This window comes from Lolium perenne, chromosome 6 (genome assembly GCF_019359855.2).
Source record: "Lolium perenne isolate Kyuss_39 chromosome 6, Kyuss_2.0, whole genome shotgun sequence".
NCBI lineage: Eukaryota > Viridiplantae > Streptophyta > Magnoliopsida > Poales > Poaceae > Lolium > Lolium perenne.
Genome location: NC_067249.2, coordinates 204,151,896 through 204,165,174, shown reverse-complemented (window position 1 = coordinate 204,165,174; position 13,279 = coordinate 204,151,896). Strand labels below are relative to the sequence as shown.

General features: G+C 44.3%; 2 protein-coding genes across 3 annotated transcripts; one reads left to right on the top strand and one right to left on the bottom strand.

Annotated features, from left to right (window-relative positions):
• The first annotated feature begins 499 nt into the window (after positions 1–499).
• Positions 500–3,895, top strand: LOC127306325 (transcription factor BIM2). 2 transcript variants are annotated; one of them, XM_051336941.2, is made up of 11 exons: positions 500–715; positions 833–916; positions 1,398–1,673; positions 1,746–1,857; positions 2,082–2,151; positions 2,238–2,333; positions 2,465–2,503; positions 2,633–2,795; positions 3,006–3,153; positions 3,242–3,368; positions 3,527–3,895. In XM_051336941.2, the coding sequence occupies exons 1-11, from the start codon at positions 700–702 to the stop codon at positions 3,578–3,580; spliced, it is 1,185 nt and encodes a 394-aa protein (XP_051192901.1). In that variant the 5' UTR covers positions 500–699; the 3' UTR covers positions 3,581–3,895. The 2 variants fall into 2 exon arrangements, with proteins under 2 accessions (XP_051192901.1, XP_051192900.1); XM_051336940.2 differs by having other exon boundaries at positions 830–916.
• Positions 3,896–4,172: 277 nt separating this feature from the next.
• Positions 4,173–5,192, bottom strand: LOC127306326 (protein TIC 20-v, chloroplastic). The gene has a single exon (XM_051336942.2). The coding sequence runs from the start codon at positions 5,010–5,012 to the stop codon at positions 4,374–4,376; it is 639 nt and encodes a 212-aa protein (XP_051192902.1). The 5' UTR covers positions 5,013–5,192; the 3' UTR covers positions 4,173–4,373.
• Positions 5,193–13,279: the final 8,087 nt, after the last annotated feature.

Below are 13,279 nucleotides of genomic sequence, written 5' to 3'. Positions count from 1 at the left end.
CCGCCCACTCGGCGTTCGACATGCCCGGCGGCTTCGTCTTCTTCGCCCGCATCTTCCTCGCCGGCGCCTTCGGCGGCATTGTGGTGGACGAGAAGACGAGGAGGAGAGTGGTGGTGGACGAGAAGACGCCGCCAGGAACTGGAGCTGGAAGACGAGGAGATTGGGGGATTTCGGCGGGAGAGAATGGGGATATGCAAGCAAATTGGAGGGAATGGGGATATGCAAGCAAATTGGAGGGAAAATCGACAGGATTTGGTTTTCCAGTCGCCGACTACACGGGTCCACACGCCGTTTCGCGCCAAAATCTTTCGTCCGGAGTCCCCGAGCGCGCCCCGGGGGGCCGGGGGTGGCGTGGGCTCGCCGGATGGATTAAGGGCCAAATCCGGACGAAAACGAGGAACCGGGGACGCGACTGGGCCGAATTTCGCCGTCCGGATGGAAAAAACGTCGCTCGGGGGCCTCGTCGGGGGGACGAGTGGAGATGCTCTTACCTCCATTGTCAAATCTCCCCCCACCTCCCCGACGTCTCTCTAGTCTCTCCGCTCCCCCGAGCCGAGTATAATAAGCTCTGCCACATCCGAACTCGCTGAACATTCCACCAGTACTGCCAGTACCAAGATCCAGCCACCGTCATTCTGCTGCTGGCAGACCTGGCAGGCAGCTCCCTCCGACAGATCTCCTGAGCCCCTGTCCCCGGCAATGGAGCTCTTCCAAGGTAAACATTTCAAGACAAGCCCCACCGTACGTGTTCATCTCCACTCTTTAAGTTACCTCCTCCGCTGATGCTGATCATGGCGTGCCATGGCTCCGCCGTGCGTGCGTAATTCAGCAGGAGAGGAGCCGGCACACGATTTCCTCTCGCTCCGCGCCGGAGGCTCGTCGCCGTTCCAGCGCAGGCTGCACTCCGCCCAGCAAGGTACCGCCGCATCTCTTAATTTGGCCTTCTTCAACCTGCAACAAGTGTCGGCCGGCCATTTGTGCCAGCTAGGATGCTTGTCGTTCCAGCCGGCGTGCTTCTTTCCCGTCTACGCTGTGCGTCTCTGTTGAGCCATGACGTTCCTTGCCTTTTCGTTTCTGTTTTTAACCTCTCCGATCTTGCACGCTCACTTTGAAAACCAAGTCTCTCTTTTTTTGCGGGCAACTTTTAAAACCAGGCTGGTGATCTTCTTCGCAAGATCTTCTTCACCTCTCTTGTGAATTTCTTTGCCATCTTCTATAAAATTATGGTACGCCTGGTCGCCTGCCTACCTAGGCGTACCCTCGAGAAAAAGCTTTGAAACCAAGCGCCGATCTTGGCGTCCAAAATAAAATACAAGCTTCAAGCACCTTAAGAATTCAGATCACACGAGCATGTACGTGCATCAGATTGCTCATGAGGACATGGCATTGCCTTGCAGTACTGAAGCCCCTTGAGCCAGCCAAGCAGCGTGACAACGATGGCATGGAGGTTGCCGGAGACATGGCGGTCGTTACGGCGGCAGATTTGGTGGAGCATGTGCTGCCAGGTGGCGTTGGGACGTTCAGCATCAGGCAAGTGACTGACGCTCAGCTGAGGGAAGCATCGGTCGCTGCCTCCATGGTGGAGATCGCACACGCGGCAGGATCAGGTGCTACTGGTCGTGGTGCTCCGTCTACAATGTGGCAAGATTCCGGCATTGATAAGAGATCTAGAGGTAAGGCAGTTGATACACCACGTACGGTTTTATTTACGGTTTCAGACGCTGAATTTTGTTATGAATGTTCAGTGTCGAGAGCAGAGGGGAGGAGCAGTGGCAGCAGTGGCGATCAGGAGCCCAACAGCCCGAGGTCAAAGCATTCCGCTACCGAGCAGCGGCGGAGGACCAAGATAAATGACAGGCAAGTTAACTGAGATCAATTTTCCACCATTGTGCAGAATGCAGAGGGTTGGGACCTGGCAGTAGCACATTAGCGATGGGAAATAGTGAGAGCTCAGCATTCTATAAGCAAATCCAGAAAGGACATCTCATAAATCATATAATCACACACACACATGATGAGAAATTCGTTCTTAGGATGTGATCCCGACGTTCTAAGAAGCATCTATTTGTGATCTCTTTCAGGCTTGACGTGCTTCGGGAACTCCTGCCGAACTGCAATCAGAAAAGGGATAAAGCTTCTTTCCTTCTAGAGGTTCACACGACATCTTGTAAATTCGGCACGGCAGTCTGTCATGTTATACTTGCAAATTCTCACCTCGCAGAACATTTTTATTGCAGGTTATCGAATACATAAGGCACTTGCAAGAGAGATGCCACAAATATGAGTCTGCTGTTCCAGACAAGAATCACGTGGATGCCAAATCAATGCCATGGGTATGGTCATTCTACCTTGTTTATAACAGAATTGCACAAGAACCACACTGACTTATTTATTAGAAACAGAGACAAATAAGGTCACTTAAGTCTAAACTTACATTCTCAAACAACCTTTTCTTTTTTGGTAGGACAAAGTGTACTACAGATCACGATGGATGAATGCACAGGTATAGAAGTAATGAAATCGCAAATGGCGCAAAACACGCAATTATATTTTTCTCGTCAAGCTCTTGAGGCGAACTCATCATACATCAAAGATAAGTACCTTCATTTGATCTTTTATCATGATTCCACAGAACATCAGTCAAGTCCAAGGAGGAGGTTTATCAACTACTGGAGAACACATGAACAAAGAACAGCACAGTTCCAAGAGCATTACAGCTGCACCTGCTCCTCTCTTCAGCACACAAAGTGTAAGAGAAACTAGCACGACCGCCAGTTCCTCCCACAATATAACAGGTATGGTAGTTTTTGTTTTTGTCAAGTTAGCTATGTGCTGGCTTTTGTATTCCATTACCTTTGGTAAGGGATTCCGATTGGAAGATCGTTTGTCCAAATTTAGCTATGTGCTTTTATGTTCCCATTCTGCACTGTGCAATTACCTTCAGTAGTCTTTTTTTTAATAAATGGTGTGAGCTAGATTACCATGCCCGTTGTCTTTAAATGCAGAGAGCAGTATGCCTAGTAATCAGCCACCGTGGCTGAGTATGTCAACCATGAACCAGAACTGTGATGCAAGCAACAGAACTCTAAGCAAACACGAGCCACCAAGTCATCACAATAACAGTCAGAGTCTTTCTAGTGCTTACTCCCAAGGGTATGCTCCTAAACTAATTTTTCTTACACGACTACAATTAGATATGTTTGCAGTGTGACTAAACGAATACTGTTTCAATTTGTGACAGGTTGTTGTATAAACTGAAAGAAGCACTACAGAAGTCAGGAGTAGATCCATCTCAGGCTAACATATCTGTAGAGATCAATATGGACAGACGGACACGGGCCAATGCTCATGCAGATGACAATTCAAAGGTATATACCGATGTATAGATATAACTAAATTTATCTATCAATCTGGAGAAGTTAAGCTTTAGAAAGTTTCTAAATTATGTTGTGACTTGCTCATAATTCTAAGACATAAGAAAACAATCATTTACACAGTCTCTGACTCCTTTCGCCTCATTGTGTAGGCTAACGAAGGCAAAGAACCTATCCACATAGCCAAGAGGCTCCGGTGCGACTGAAGCTAGATCTCTGTCCCAAACTAGACAGCCCATTCATCGCAAAGTTCAGACCAGGACTTTGCAGCAGCAAACTACAGCTGATGCAATTCTTTTATTTATATTGCAGCTAGATTTTTTTACTAACCTAAAGCTTCATCTGTATACCAAGGAAGCGGCTTTTGGGAGGGCACGAGAGTTCTCCCTGATTTTTGTCATTACTGATTTTGTAAATGCAGTTCAGATTCTACAATGTGTTTGTATTTCTCCCTCATTCAACTCATTCTTTGTATAGGATTTGTATCGAAAGATAGAATGCCAATTCAACTCATTTGATAATTCATTGCAATGACATTGTATCCATGATTCTATCCATTAAATTGATAACCAAAACCTTAGACAGCCAGTGTACTATACTAAACTTGTGAAGTACAATTCAAAAACATAACAAACCATGGATGGATCCGGCTTGTATCGTAAGATAGAATGTGGATTCAGCTCATTTGATGATTCATCGCAATGCCATTGTATCCATGATTCCATCCATTAAACTGGTAACCAAAAACCGTAGACAGCCAGTGTAGTATTCTAAACTGTGAGTTACGATTCAGAAACATAACAAATTCATCTGATCATTCATTGTAATGCCATTGTATGAACCATCCGTGATTCCATCCATTAGAATGATAAACAAAACCGTAGACAGCCAGTGTACTATACTAAACTTGTGAATTACTACGATTGAAAAACATATAAGAAACCATGGGGATGCACTATATCAGATTCCATTTCTTCAGTTTGACAGGAGCAAGGTCGGTCACATCACCTGGCGCTCCGCGGCATCGGCGACGATGGGCAGCCTGGGCACGATCCCGAGCAGGCAGGCGCCGCTGCCGTAGAGGAGGCAGACGAGGAGGAAGAGGAAGACGGTGTTCTCGGCGCTCATGAAGATGTCGAGCCCGATCCCGGCCCCCGATGGCGCGAAGGACTGCGCGAGGAGGTCCGGAACGATGAGGAGGACGTCGAGCGCGACGGCCTGCATGGCGTTGAAGCGCACGAAGCGGGAGAAGGCCTGCTGGTTGCGCACGACGGCGAAGTAGAGCGTGACGAAGAGGAGGAAGGGCGTGAGGGGCGAGGAGTGGAAGAGGCGCGCGGCGGGGGCGAGCGGGCTGAGGAGCGCGTTGAAGAAGGGGTACTGCGCGACCACGAAGCGGCCGTGGTGCGCGCCGTCGAGGAACGGGTAGAGGTAGGCGGCGGCCGCCACGAGGCGGTCGGCTGCCCCCACCGCGTCGCTGTTGTCGTTGTTGGCGCGCGGCGGTGCGGCGAGGAGGCGGGGGCGGGGGCGGGGGCGGGGGGTGAGGAGGGGGAGGCGGGTGGGGGGGCGGAGGAGGGACGGGGCGGCGCGGTGGAGCGGGCGCGGGGAGGAGAGGAGCAGGAGCGATACGGCGGAGGCCATGGCGGGCGGGCGGTGATTGGAGATTTTTGTGGCGGTGCGGCGGCGGGCGGAGCGTTTGGGTTGGTGACGGCGTGGCGCAGCGGCAGCGGCAGCGGCAGCGGCAGCGGCGGTGCTGCCTTGGAGCGGAGCGGAGCCGGGGAGTGGAGATTTTTGTGGAGTTTTGGGGGATGTGGCCGGGTGGGAGACGACGAGATTGCTTGGTGCTGCTGCAGTGGTGTGGACGGAGGCCGCTAGTTCTGGCCATCGGGCCGGCCCAGCACTGCACGGAGGCCCGGCAAATGCGAGGGCATCATCTTTAGTGGGCTGAAAGTGTTTCAAAAATAAAGTTATGATTCTTTGGATATCACATTTTATGATAAGAAATAATATGGTTCTAAGTGGATTATAAGAAATGTCATGACAAATAAAAAATCAAATATGAGAGTAAAACTTTAACCAACTGAAATTTGCACACCAATTATGATTGCATCTGTCAAATCACTTGTGTGTTTTGTTTGTAACAAATATTACTCAAAGTAGAACTGTATGTGATGGTTAATAAATATTGAAAAAAAATTATGACGGAAAAGGGAAAACAATTTGTGGTAGCTAATAATTAGGGCAAATTAACAATTTAGAATTGTTACTTTAATATTTATTTCTTAATCTCAATTGCTTATGCATTTTAAAAATGTGTAACTTCTTAGACTTTAACACACCCTCAATGGGTAAACTTTGACCACTACTTTTATATCATTAAGGTTCTAAACTAAGATAAATATAAAATTAACAATATTTGATTAACAAATGTTTATTCGTCGCTAGTCAAAACTTAAGAAGGAACACATGTGTATTGTTTGTGAGTATATTATGAAAGTTTGATATAGTATTTTTTGTCCGTGTTTAAAAAATCAAGCATATCTGATGTTTCTAGTCCAATACTGATTGTAGTGTATATGAGATCAAGTCTGTAACTTCTAGGCTACATATAATGGCGTTGTAATATCAAGTTTTTTAAAATAATAGTTCAACGTGTGGAGATCTAACCATATTGAGCAGATGCTTAAACTAAACAAATTTGATAATCAGGCGTTCGCATTTTTCTAATATTATTTGAAGAGCATGATATCCCAACCTTTCGTGAAATGTTTTAGTAACCCTGGTTTCAGAATATTTTATCTATTTGTGTTTCATAGTCAAATAAAAAAAATTGAATGTATTTTTTTGTATATTCAAGCATGCAATTATGTACATTTATAAATCTTCACACTCAACCATGTATTAATCATTATACTTCATAATAACACAAGTTGAAATCGTAGAAAATATTTCCGCCCTAAAGCCACGCTGTTGTATCACATCTATATTTTCTATGGACTTAGCTATGCTGACGAACCTAGCAATAAGATAGGGCATTGCATTTTATTTTCTGAACGAACTGAGCTATAGCAATTCTGAACCTAAGGACCCCTAGCTTGCTTGTGAATTCTCTTTTTTTTTTTATCATGGACGGACTCTTATCTTTTGTTTGATTTTCCAAATGGGCTCAGATAAATTAGCTGCCTTTTTTCTTTTCTAATAATCTGACTCTCCTATTTCCATGTAACTTTGACGTAAATAAATCTACTTTTTTTTCCCTTAGCGGACACAGCTATTTCCATTAACAGTTTGATTTTCCAAAGGCCAACAGGGCTAGCAAGATAGTTGCCTTTTTTTCCTAAACTGACTGGCCTATTTCCATGTATATCTTTTTTTTTTCTTTTTATTAACCCACTTGGCTATTTTCATGGATATTGTTGACGTAAAAAATTCATTGCAAAATTAACTAACATGGGCACGGGATCCAACAATAAAGGGAATTAATGACACGTACAAATGTTCTTTTATGTGTCAACCGGACACTACGCTGTTACATAACTAATAATCTTTCGTTAAATCCTAGCCACATAATTTAGATCTAACAGTTAAAATAATTAGGATGATGTGGATTAACCGAGTGTCTCTATTTTTAAACACCCGTATTTTGCTTTTAGTATATAATAGATTTTCTTCCCATGTTTTTGTTTGTACAAGGCTATTTTATCATGCCAGTCATTTCTATTGTTGTTTTGCTAGTTTAGATCATGTTTGATCAGTTATAATGTTGCGAGACTTAATTAAGCTATTTACTATGTTTTTTCAGAAAAATATATATTAGACGAGTCATGTTTAATTTATTTCTGGACCGTTCTCCACTGGATGAAATAAGTTGCCACTCACAGAAATTTACTTGCAAGAACAAGCAATCCAAGTACAATAAAAAGGGGTTCTTGGTGTGTTAGCCATGGAAATTAACCTTTTGTCTAAAATATTTAACCTTCTAAGATTCACTTGTTTGCTAATTTCGTAACAAATGTCGATTTTGGTTGAGAAGTTTGACCATTGAGTTCTTGGGTCATTTCTTCTTCTCGGACATACAAGTCACTTTTTTAAGCTGGGGTCATGATGTATATATGAAGGAGATATGCCCTAGAGGCAATAATAAAGTGGTTATTATTTATATCTTTATGTTTATGATAAATGTTTATATATCATGCTATAATTGTATTAACCGAAACATTAGTACATGTGTGATATGTAGACAAACAAGAAGTCCCTAGTATGCCTCTTAAACTAGCTTGTTGATTAATGGATGATTAGTTTCATAATCATGAACATTGGATGTTATTAATAACAAGGTTATATCATTGTATGAATGATGTAATGGACACACCCAATTAAGCGTAGCATAAGATCTCGTCATTAAGTTATTTGCTATAAGCTTTCGATACATAGTTATCTAGTCCTTATGACCATGAGATCATGTAAATCACTTATACCGGAAAGGTACTTTGATTACACCAAACGCCACTGCGTAAATGGGTGGTTATAAAGGTGGGATTAAGTATCCGGAAAGTATGAGTTGAGGCATATGGATCAACAGTGGGATTTGTCCATCCCGATGACGGATAGATATACTCTGGGCCCTCTCGGTGGAATGTCGTCTAATGTCTTGCAAGCATATGAATGAGTTCATAAGAGACCACATACCACGGTACGAGTAAAGAGTACTTGTCAGGAGACGAGGTTGAACAAGGTATAGAGTGATACCGAAGATCAAACCTCGGACAAGTAAAATATCGCGAGACAAAGGGAATTGGTATTGTATGTGAATGGTTCATTCGATCACTAAAGTCATCGTTGAATATGTGGGAGCCATTATGGATCTCCAGATCCCGCTATTGGTTATTGGTCGGAGTGAGTACTCAACCATGTCCGCATAGTTCACGAACCGTAGGGTGACACACTTAAAGTTGGATGTTGAAATGGTAGTACTTGAATATGGAATGGAGTTCGAATATTTGTTCGGAGTCCCGGATGAGATCCCGGACATCACGAGGAGTTCCGGAATGGTCCGGAGAATAAGATTCATATATAGGATGTCATTTTATGTGAAATAAAATGTCGCGGAAGGTTCTATGGAAGGTTCTAGAAAAGTCCGGAAGAAACCACCAAGGAAGGTGGAGTCCACATGGGACTCCACCTCCATGGCCGGCCAACCCTAGTGGGGGAGGAGTCCCAAGTGGACTCCCCCTTAGGGGGCCGGCCACCCCCCATATGGGAGGTGGAACTCCCACCTTTGGTGGGAGTCCTAGCTTGGCTAGGTTTCCCCCTCTTATGGAAGGTTTTTGGTTCGGGTCTTATTCGAAGACTTGGACACCAACACTTGGGGATCCACCTATATAATGAGGGGCCAAGGGAGGGGGCCGGCCACCCCAAGACCACAAGCTGGCCGCCCCCCTTGAAGTGGCCGGCCACCCCCTCCCAAACCCTAGCCGCCCCCCTCTCCTCCATATCTCCCGCGTAGCTTAGCGAAGCTCCGCCGGACTTCTCCACCGCCACCGACACCACGCCGTCGTGCTGTCGGATTCAAGAGGAGCTACTACTTCCGCTGCCCGGCTGGGAACGGGAGGTGGACGTCGTCTTCATCAACAACCGAACGTGTGACCGAGTACGGAGGTGCTGCCCGTTCGTGGCGCCGGAACCGATCGTGATCAAGATCTTCTACGCGCTTTTGCAAGCGGCAAGTGATCGTCTACCGTAGCAACAAGAGCCTCCTCTTGTAGGCTTTGGAATCTCTTCAAGGGTGAGACTCGATACCCCCTCGTTGCTACCGTCTTCTAGATTGCATCTTGGCTTGGATTGCGTGTTCGCGGTAGGAAAATTTTTGTTTTCTATGCAACGTTATCCTACAGTGGTATCAGAGCCGTGTCTATGCATAGATGGTTGCACGAGTAGAACACAATGGTTTGTGGGCATTGATGCTCTTGTTATCTTTAGTTTGAGTACTTTGCATCTTTGTGGCATAGTGGGATGAAGCGGCTCGGACTAACTTTACATGACCGCGTTCATGAGACTTGTTCCTCGTTCGACATGCAACTTGTATTGCATAAGAGGCTTTGCGGGTGTCTGTCTCTCCTACTATAGTGAAGATTCAATTTACTCTTCTATTGAAAACATTAGTATCAACGTTGTGGTTCATGTTCGTAGGTAGATTGGATCTCTCTCGAAAACCCTAAACCACGTAAAATATGCAAACCAAATTAGAGACGTCTAACTTGTTTTTGCAGGGTTTGGTGATGTGATATGGCCATAATGTGATGATGAATATGTATGAGATGATCATTATTGTATTGTGGCAACCGGCAGGAGCCTTATGGTTGTCTTTAAATTTCATGTTGAGTAGTATTTCAAAGTAGTTGTAATAGTTGCTACATGGAGGACAATCATGAAGACGGCGCCATTGACCTTGACGCTACGCCGACGATGATGGAGATCATGCCCGAAGATGATGGAGATCATGTCCGTGCTTTGGAGATGAAGATCAAAAGGCACAAAGACAAAAGGGCCATATCATATCACATTTTTTTTTGAGACCCCTCGATCTGTGTTACAGCTGTAGCATCTGAACTTATGCACTAACTCAACACCACACTCACACCACACACACGCACACCACTAGTGCACAAGTTAGACTCTAGAACTATACACACAGCACACATAATTTGGGTGTCCCTAGGAGCTAGTAGTTGTGGCACATATGTGTGGAGGGGATTTTATTTGGGACCTAGAGCCCCGGTGAGACACCAGAAAATCGTCCCCAATGGGAATCGATCTCGGGCGGGCAGGCTGGCCACTGCCAAGCCTAGCCACCGCGCTAGCCGCGCGTCCTATATCATATCACATATGAACTGCATGTGATGTTAATCCTTTTATGCATCTTATTTTGCTTAGATCGCGACGGTAGCATTATAAGATGATCCCTCACTAAAATCTCAAGATAATAAAGTGTTCATCCTTAGTAGCACCGTTACCAAGTCTTGTCGTTTCGAAGCATCTCGTGATGATCGGGTGTGATAGATTCAATAAGTACATACAACGGGTGCAAGACAGTTTTGCACATGCGGATACTAAGGTGGCCTTGACGAGCCTAGCATGTACAGACATGGTCTCGGAACACGTGATACCGAAAGGTAGAGCATGAATCATATGGTTGATATGATGAACACTTTGAGTGTTCGCCATTGAAATCACACCTTTTCTCGTGATGATCGGGTTTAGGTGCGGTGGATTTGGTTCGTGTGATCACTAAGACAATGCGAGGGATATTGTTTTGAGTGGGAGTTCACCTAGTTTTTTAATTATGTTGAATTAAAATTTGAACTCAATTTGTCATAAACTTAGTCTAAACTATTGCAAATATATGTTGTAGAGATGGCGTCCTCAATCAATTTTAATCAGTTCCTAGAGAAAGAGAAACTTAAGAGCAACGGTAGCAACTTCACCGACTGGTTCCGTCATGTGAGGATCTTCCTCTCTGGCGGAAATCTGCAATTTGTGCTTGATGCACCGCTAGGTGACCCTCCTGCAGAAACTGAAACCGATGAAGTAAAAGCTGTTTACGTGACTCGGAAAACTCGGTACTCTCAAGTTCAGTGTGCCATCCTGTGCAGTCTGGAATCCGATCTTCAAAAACGTTTTGAGCACCACGATCCTCATGAGTTGATGAATGAGCTGAAAGCTATATTCGAGACTCATGCGGCCGTGGAATGCTATGAAGCATCGAAACATTTCTTCAGCTGCATGATGGAAGAAGGCAGCTCCGTTAGTGAGCACATGCTCGCCATGACCGGGCATGCGAAGAAACTCAGTGACTTAGGAATAGTGATTCCTAACAGACTGGGGATTAATCGTGTCCTTCAATCACTGCCACCAAGTTACAAGAACTTCGTGATGAACTACAATATGCAGAACATGAACAAGGAGTTACCTGAACTCTTTGGCATGCTAAAAGCTGCTGAGATTGAGATCAAGAAAGAGCACCAAGTGTTGATGGTCAACAAGACCACCAGTTTCAAGAAACAGGGCAAGTCTAAGGGAAAAATTCAAGAAGGGTGGCAAGAAAGCTGCCACGCCTCCTATGAAACCTAAGAACGGCCCTAAGCCTGATGCTGAGTGCTATTACTGCAAGGAGAAGGGACACTGGAAGCGTAATTGCTCCAAGTATCTGGCTGATCTGAAGAGCGGCCTTGTCAAGAAGAAGAAAGAAGGTATATCTGATATACATGTTATAGATGTTCATTTCACTGGTTCTCGTTCTAGTACCTGGGTATTTGATACTGGTTCGGTTGCTCATATTTGTAACTCGAAACAGGAACTAAAGAATAAACGACAACTGCTGTAAGATGAAGTGACGATGCGCGTTGGAAACGGATCCAAGGTCAATGTGATCGCAGTCGGCACACTTCCTCTACATCTACCTTCGGGATTAGTTTTAAGCCTAAATAATTGCTATTATGTACCTGCCATTATGTACCTGCGTTGAGCATGAACATTATATCTGGATCTTGTTTAATGCAAGACGGTTATTCATTCAAGTCTGAGAATAATGGTTGTTCTATTTTTATGAATAATATCTTTTATGGTCGAGCACCACAAAAGAATGGCTTATTTCTGTTAGATCTCGATAGTAGTGATACGCATATACATAACATTGATGCTAAGCGAATTAAATTGAATGATAATTCTACTTATATGTGGCACTGTCATCTTGGTCATATTGGAGTGAAACGCATGAAGAAACTCCATACTGATGGATTACTTGAATCACTTGACTTTGAGTCACTTGATAGATGCGAAGCATGTCTAATGGGAAAAATGACAAAGACTCCATTTTCTGGTATGATGGAGCGAGCTACTGACTTATTGGAAATCATACATACCGATGTGTGTGGACCAATGAGCGTAGCATCGCGCGGTGGTTATCGTTATGTTCTAACCTTCACAGATGATCTGAGTAGATATGGGTATATCTATTACATGAAACATAAATCCGAAACTTTCGAAAAGTTTAAGGAATTCCAAAATGAAGTAGAAAATCAACGTAACAAGAAGATTAAATTTCTACGATCTGATCGTGGAGGTGAATATCTGAGTTATGAGTTTGGCATGCATTTAAAGAAATGCGGAATACTTTCACAATTGACACCGCCGGGAACACCTCAACGTAACGGTGTGTCCGAACGTCGTAATCGAACTCTCTTAGATATGGTTCGTTCTATGATGTCTCTTACTGATTTGCCGTTATCATTTTGGAGTTATGCATTAGAGACAGCCGCATTCACTTTAAATAGAGCACCATCAAAATCTGTAGAAACGACACCGTATGAATTATGGTTTAATAAGAAACCTAAGCTGTCGTTCCTGAAAGTTTGGGGTTGCGAAGCCTATGTAAAGAAGTTACAACCGGACAAGCTAGAACCCAAAGCGGAGAAATGTGTCTTCATAGGATACCCTAAGGAAACTATAGGGTACACTTTCTATCACAGATCCGAAGGCAAAATCTTTGTTGCTAAGAACGGAACCTTTCTTGAGAAAGAATTTCTCACTAAAGAAGTGACTGGAAGAAAAGTAGAACTCGATGAGATTGATGAATCTATACTCGTTGATCAGAGTAGCAAGACCGAAAGTTGTACCTGTACCGCCTACACCGGCAACAGAGGAAGCTAATGATAATGATCATGAAACTTCGAACGAGGAAACTACTGAACCTCGCAGATCGACAAGGGAACGTACCACTCCTGATTGGTATGATCCTTGTCTAAATGTCATGATTGTGGATAACAATGATGAGGACCCTGCGACGTATGAAGAAGCGATGATGAGCCCAGATTCCAACAAATGGCAAGAAGCCATGAAATCCAAAATGG